Source organism: Arachis duranensis, chromosome 10 (assembly GCF_000817695.3).
Source record: "Arachis duranensis cultivar V14167 chromosome 10, aradu.V14167.gnm2.J7QH, whole genome shotgun sequence".
Lineage (NCBI taxonomy): Eukaryota > Viridiplantae > Streptophyta > Magnoliopsida > Fabales > Fabaceae > Arachis > Arachis duranensis.
In genome coordinates this window covers 59,213,783-59,221,272 of record NC_029781.3, presented here as the reverse complement: position 1 = coordinate 59,221,272, position 7,490 = coordinate 59,213,783, and the positions used below count along the sequence as shown (strand labels likewise).

The 7,490-nt window shown below is 35.9% G+C and overlaps 1 protein-coding gene and 1 non-coding gene across 2 annotated transcripts; one reads left to right on the top strand and one right to left on the bottom strand.

Moving 5' to 3' along the window:
- Positions 1-2,839: 2,839 nt before the first annotated feature.
- On the bottom strand, positions 2,840-3,460 carry LOC107469923 (uncharacterized). The gene has a single exon (XM_016089311.1). The coding sequence runs from the start codon at positions 3,458-3,460 to the stop codon at positions 2,840-2,842; it is 621 nt and encodes a 206-aa protein (XP_015944797.1).
- Positions 3,461-4,471: 1,011 nt separating this feature from the next.
- Positions 4,472-4,578, top strand: LOC127743689 (small nucleolar RNA R71). Its single transcript, XR_008005073.1, has one exon. It is a non-coding gene; the product is annotated as a small nucleolar RNA R71 (small nucleolar RNA).
- The last annotated feature ends 2,912 nt before the right edge of the window (positions 4,579-7,490 follow it).

Here is a 7,490-nt window from a genome sequence, read left to right as displayed (position 1 = left end):
ACGAAGAAGGTTCTTTCTTACTTCCCTCGAAAAAGGTTCATACGAAGAAGGCCTTGGTTCATGAGGTACTTAGCACTATATCTTTTTTGGCTGCTCAATTATAATAAGTTAATGTGAAATGAAGAAGTTCAAAAAGTGCAATGAATTAATTTTTTCATATTCACTACAAGAAAATAGGATTATCTTTGTGCTTTTGTGTCTTAATTGTGATTGGACTATGTGTCTTGATCAAATTGTTGAGGATTGTTTCCTCCAGATTTAGGTGCTCCAATTGAATATCTATAGTTTCTGTTTCATGATTTGTTGGTTTGTTTATGAATATTTGAAATTCGGAATGCTCTGGCTGGGTTGATATTGTTGCTTATTTTGAACCTAAACTTTGGGTTTTGTTGTTGCATTTTCATTTGAATTTCTGGATATATTATAATCAATTCATATATACAAAATCCACCAATATCATGGTTTTGCAGATTGACGAAGAGCTTCTTCAGGAAGTGGTTAATATGGGATTTGACAGAAATCAATTGGTTGAATCTTTATGCAACAGGATCCAAAATGAGGTCTGTGCCCTTCATTCTCTCCTTTCATGTCTTCTTGATTGTCTCTTATTACTATCTATATATTTCTAGGTACTGTGGCAAACTACTTGTTATTGGATAACTGGTTCCATGTTTCTAGTGGCTATATTGGAGCTGAGTTTCAAGAGACTATGGTTGACTATTTACCTTAGATAGTTGACTCTTTTAAGTCTTAATGGATCTAATAATATCTCTTCCTCTGCTCAATATCTCCCACTTATTTATTTATTTTCATGTAGTTTTGTTGTTACCATGTTTGGTTAATGTGAGTGTTGAGCTGAAAAAGAGTAATGTCTGTGTTCTTTTAGCAATTGACTAATGTTGTTGGGACCCTTTATTTTTAATGTTTTCCTTTAATTTTTCAATATGAAGTGAATGACCCTTTTGCCTTGTGAACATGGAGGTTACTAAGGAAGAGCTTAATGCAAAAATGAGAGAAAAAAGTTTCCAACTTTAGTCTGAAAAAAACCATGCAAAGTTTTCAACATGTTTGTGTTTTGTTTTGTGGCAGATGGGGCTGGTGATGATTTGTTTAAAAAGCTATTGAGGCTGTGTGCATGGCCATTAATGGATGTTCTTTGTGTTCAAGACAGAGTTTTCTATTTCCCTCAGGGTCATATTGAATTGGTATGATATATACTTCTTTACCTTATTTCTGATTTTGTTTGTGAATTTCATTTTTTCCATTTTTGTGCTATGTATGCTTTCAAATTTAAGCCTTAAGGGGTTTAATAAGTGTTATATAATTTTGATTTTTTTCTTTTGTAGTTGCCAGAACCTACAGAACAAGATTTGAGGCAGATGAAGAACCAGAAATCTCTCAAATACGATCTTCCGTCGAACAAGATATTTAAAGAACAAGATTTTTTTTCTCTTCTATCAGAAGGTTAATAATTTTTATTAGAAGATACTTATGTAGGATACAATATTTTGGTTTTTTTATAGTTTATTAGTAATAAATGCTAAGTGGTCTAATTATATATAATCATATTACTAAATATTAGGTTTTAGAAAAAAAAATTATTAGAATATATATATAGAAAATAATAAAAAAATAATGAGGGACCTAAGGCTACACGTATATACAGTAGCTATAGTATACCAAAAAAAAAAGAGGGATCTAAGGCTACGCTTATAAAAAGTAGCTATGGTATACAATGTGGCTACGCTTTACAAGTGATGCAGTAGCGTTGAAAAGCGTAGCCTATTCTGGAAAAATAAAAGCTAAAAAGCATAGCCTTTGGTCCTGGACAGCATCACTTGAAAAGCGTAGCCTATTCCCAAATGCTAAAAGTGTAGCCCTTGGTGCAGAAAAGCGTAGCCTTTGAGAATAGGCAACGGCCGAATGGGAATCACCACAAAAAGCGTAGCCGTAGCCTAAGGCATCATTTTTTTTCACTTTTGACTACACTTTTCAAGTGTACTTGAATGGGTGTTTTTCTTGTAGTGTCTATATGCAAAAACACCATAGGGACAAGTAAAAGAAGTCTTCTCTTGGTCTTTAGGATCCACTACAATCTGATTGTAGCCTGAGTATCCATCCAAGAAGCAATAATACTCATGTCCAAAAAGTCTCTCTAACATTTGATCCATGAAGGGCAGAGGGAAATGATCCTTCTTTGTGGCTTTATTGAGCTTCCTATAATCTATGAACATGCACCATCCAGTCACTGTTCTTGTTGGTATCAAATTATTCCTTTTATTTGGCACAACAATGATTCCTTCTTTCTTTGGAACTACTTGGACAGGGCTTGCCCAGGGGCTATCTGAGATTGGGTAGATGACCCCTGCTTGCCACAGTTTCATAACCTTATTTTGCACCACTTCTTTCATGGCTGGGTTCAACTTTCTTTCGGGTTAGATGGAAGGCTTTGCATCTTCTTCCAACAGAATCTTATGCATACACATGGAAGGGCTTATCTCTTTTAAGTTAGCAAGAGAACATCTAATGGCATTTTGGTGCTGTTGCAGTACTTTGATTAGCTCTTCCTCTTGATCTTAACTGAGGGCAGAATTGGTTATTACTAGATAGATTTATACCTGAGGGTAACAGCTAGTGCTTTCAGTTCAAGTTTGGGTGCTTTTTTTTCCTTTTTCTCTACTTCTAATGTGCTTGAGATGGGTACCTCTGCTATTTGGATCTCTGCAGCCTCAATGTTTAATGTGGAGTCCTCTCTTGTCACATCTTCAAGCTCTTTTTCAAAGGTCTCTTGCACTACAACTTCCACTGTATCCAATCTCATACATTCCCCTAGTGATTCCTACGGGTAACTCATGGCCTTGAACACATTGAACACCATCTTCTCATCATGTAGTCTAAGGGTGAGTTCACCCTTTTGGACATCAATTATGGCTCCAGCAGTTGCTAAAAATGGCCTTCCCAAAATTATTGAAGCTTTGGCTTCTTCCTCTATATCTAGCACCATAAGGTTAGCCGGGAAGATGAAGTCTCCCACCTTTACCAACAAATCCTCCATTACTCCATGAGGGAATTTGAATGATCGGTCTGCTAATTGGAGTGCCAGTCTTGCTGGTTTTACTTCTTCAATCTTCATTCTTTTCATCATTGCTAAGGACATCAAATTTATGCTGGCTCCCAAATCACATAAGGAATTCTCGACTGTGATTTCTCCTATGATACAAGGAATTTGGAAGCTTTCTGGGTCCTTCAATTTCTGAGGCAATTTATGTTGGATGATGGCGCTGCATTCCTCAGTTAACACCACAGTTTCATCATTTCTCCAACTTCTCTTCTTAGTCATTAACTCCTTGAGAAACTTAGCATTGAGCGACATTTGCTCAAATGCTTCAGCAAAGGGAATGTTAATCTGTAATTTCTTGAAAAATCTCCAAGAATTTGGAGAATTAGTTATCCTTTGCATTCTTCATTAGGCGCTGAGGGTAAGGTGCCTTAGGGACGTATGGCCTTAGGACTTCTTTTTCTTCAGGTGGATTGGGAGCATGTGTTTGTGCTTCTTCCTTGTCACTTGAACTTCCCTCTGTTTCCTCTTCTTGAGTTTTCTTTCAAGTCTCTTTCAATCCCTTTCCACTCCTGAGTGTAATAGCCTTGCATTCCTCCTTTGAGTTTGTCTTGATAGCATTACACGGGTTATGGCCAGGGACTTGTTTGGTTAGATACCCAATTTATGCTTCAAGTTTTTGAATGGTAGCATCTTGATTTTGCAAATTAGATCTCACCTCCTCCTTGAATTTTTTCGTATCATCAGACTCCTTGCAAAGGTTTGCAAGCATAGCTTCAATGCTAGATAGTTTTTCCTCTGATGGTGGAGTGGAAATTGGATGTTGGGGCTAATTGGCTTGGGCTTGATATGGTGTTTGAGACGGAGTGTTGTATGGGTGTTAATATGATCTTGAGTTGGATTGTTAGTAAGTGGAATTGTTGAATTGGTTGGAGTTGTGGGGTCTGTGATTTTGGTTCTAGTTTGGTTGGTTTCCCCACCCAAAGTTTGGGTGGTTCTTCCAACCTGGATTGTATGTCTTGGAGTATGGATCATGCTCTTGTCTTGAAGAATTTTCAATGTAATTAGCTTATTTTCAGTCAACTCCTTCATCTGTATTTGACTCTGAATGTGGTGGTGGTTGAGTGTGGATAGCTGTAGCCTGATTCTTCTCCATTTGCTTGGTCAAATCAGCTAGTTGCTTAGTGATCATTTTATTTTGGGCCAGGATTGCATCCATGTTGTTCAACTCCATGACTCCTCTGTTGTTGCTCCTCTCAGAGGCATAGAAATACTCATTGTCAGTCACTATTTCTATGACATCAATGGCTTCTTCAATAGTTTTCTTCTTGTTGAGGGAACCTCCAAATGAGTGCTCCACAACTTTCTTTGATTCAGCCCTTTATAAAAGATGTGCAGTTGCACCCACTCATTAAACGTATCAGGGGGCATTTCCTTGTCAAATCTTTGAATCTTTCCCATGCTTCACACAAGGTTTCACCATCCTGCTGCCTAAATGTTTGAACCTCTGCTCTCAGCCTATTGACTCTTTTTGGGGGATAGAACCTTGCCAAGAATTTATTCACTATATCCTCCCAAGTTGTGAGGCTTTCCTTTGAAAATGATTCTAGCCACTTGGATGCTTTATCCCTTAGAGAGAATGGGAATAGAAGCAATCTGTAGGCATCAGGATGAACTCCATTTGATTTCACTGTATCACAGATCCTTAGGAATATAGTGAGATGCTGATTTGGGTCTTCTTGGACACTTCCTTCGAAAGAACAATTGTTTTGGACGAGAATGATGAGTTAAGACTTCAATTCAAAGTTATTGGCATGGATAGTTAGCTTTTGAATGCTGCTCCCATAATTCCCAGGATTGGGATTAATGTAGGAACCCAACACTCTCCTCTCTTGTCCAGCAGGGTTAGCTGCACTGACGAACGGATTTCTGCTAGTAAAGAATTTCATCAGAATAATCACGTTGTAAGTATAGTTTCTAAACCAACAGAGAATCCTTTCGTACAAAAGTTTGGTTCTCACAAGTAACAAAACCCAATAAAATTTATAACCGAAGTATTCAAACCTCGGGTCGTCTTCTCAAGGAATTGCAGAGAAGTATGATTTATTATTGGTTATGAAAAACAATATTTTTGGGTTTTTGAAAGGTTGAATAGGGAAAATAAATTGCAGGAAAAATAAATTAATAACTAGAAAAACTCCTGACAAGATATGAAAATTGGACGTCCTATCCTAGTTATCCTTATCAATTATGATGAGAATTGGATTTTGCTCCCACCTTATTAACCTCTAACTATAAAGGTAACTTAAGTGGATGAATTAATTTGATTCCTCAGATCCTAGTCAATTCCTAAGAAAAGACTAGAGTTATTGGAATTCAAATTAATTAGCAAAGATAACAATTATCAATCACAATGAGCTTGATAACTCAAGCGTCTCCAATTAATCAATTCATCAATTAAAGCCAAGAATATAAAAAGCTAAGTAAAAATCATAAATCTGAAATACCTCAAATTATATTTAAACATAAATTCAAATCTAACATGAAAGGGTTCATAAGCCAATTTGGAAACATGAGTCAAATACAAGTAAAAGCATTAGAGTATCTAAAAGTAGAAGAAAAACATAAATTAAAGTAACATTGAATCTGGAATGAAGAAGAATAATCCTAAAACTAATAGAAATCCTAAATCCTAAATCCTAAAAGAGATGAGAGAGCCTCTCTCTCTAAAAACTACATCTAAAACCTAAAATTGTAAATCTGAATGTTGTGTTTATGAATGAATGCATTTTCTCATTTTATAGCCTCTAATCTGTGTTTTTTGAACCGAAAATTGGGCCAGAAACAGCCCAGAAATCGCTGGGAATGAATTCTGCCACGCTTATTTTCGCAGATGTGACGCGTGCGCGTGATGCACGCGTCTGCGTCGTCTATCCTCAAAGAAACTATAGCAAATTATATATTATTTCGAAGCCCCGGACGTTAGCTTTCCAACACAACTGGAACCGTCTCATTTAGATCTTTGTAGCTCAAGTTATGACCGTTTGAGTACGAAGAGGTCAGGTTGGACAGCTTTAGCAGTTCCTTCAGTTTCTTGTATTCCTTCCACTTTTGCATGCTTCCTTTCCATCCTCTAAGCCATTCCTGCCCTGTAATCTCTGAAAACACTTAACACACATATTACGGCATTGAATGGTAATAAAAGATGATTAAAATACACAAATTAAAGACTCTAGGAAGCAAGTTTTCAATCATAGAACAAATTTTGGGAAGAAATTGTAAAACCATGCAAATAGAATGAATAAGTGTGCAAAGGATTGATAAAAACCACTCAAATTAGCACAAGATAAACCATAAAATAGTGATTTATCAATCTCCCCACACTTAAATATTAGCATGTCCTCATGCTAAGCTCAAGAGAAGTTATAAAGAATGAATGGGAAAAGTAAGACTCATGAGATGCAACATATGAATGCAACTATATGCTATGATGATTATATCTACTTGGTTAAAAGTAAACAAGTTCTTCGAGACAAACACAAATCAAATTCCACTAATTCAAATCATACAATAAGAAGCAATTAAACTTGTAAGAAGATAGCTCATGAAAGCAGGGAACATAGAATCAAGTATTAAACCCTCACTGGTAGTGTATATCACTCTAATATCTCAAGTGTATAGGGTAATTCACTCTAGTTTCCCCTAGTCATTTTGATTATTGGATTTTTGATGGTATAGAATTTCACAAATGAATTCTCGTTGCAAGTATAGTTTCTAAATCAATAATTAATCCTTTCATACAAAAAGTTGTTTGTCACTAGTACAAACCCCTAAAATTTATAAACCGAAGTATTGAACCTCGGGTCGTTCTCCCTAGGAATTGCAATAAAGTGTCTTGTTATTGATTATGATTTATTTTGGGGTTTTTGAGATTTTAGACAAGAAATATAAATGGCAAATAAAATAAACTAACAACTAACAAAGCTCTTGGCAAGATATGAGAACTAGAAATCCCATCCTAGTTATCCTCCTCAATTGTGACCATAAATTATTCATTGCTACCACTTAGTTAACCTCTAACCATGGAGGAAAGTCAAGTGGATGAATCAATTTGATTCCTCCAGTCCTAATCAACTCCTAAAGGAAAGACTAGCTTTAGAGGCATTCAAATCAATTAGCAACTTCTAATTATCAATCAACAGAGGAATTAGATAACTCAAGAGTTACTAATTACTCTACCTATGCCAAGAGGAACAAAATCTATACTAAAATCCAACCAAGCATTTTGTCAAACACTTATAAGGCATGAAAGAAAAGCATAGTAAAAAGTGCAAGGAAAGTAAATCTACACTACTGATGAGCGGATAATTTATACGCTTTTTGGCATTGTTTTTATATAGTTTTTAGTAAGTTTAAGCTACTTTTAGGGATA

Coding starts and splice junctions, on each gene's coding strand:
- LOC107469923 (XM_016089311.1), bottom strand. CDS start 3,460: ATGCAAAGGATAACTAATTCTCCAAATTCTTGGAGATTTTTCAAGAAA.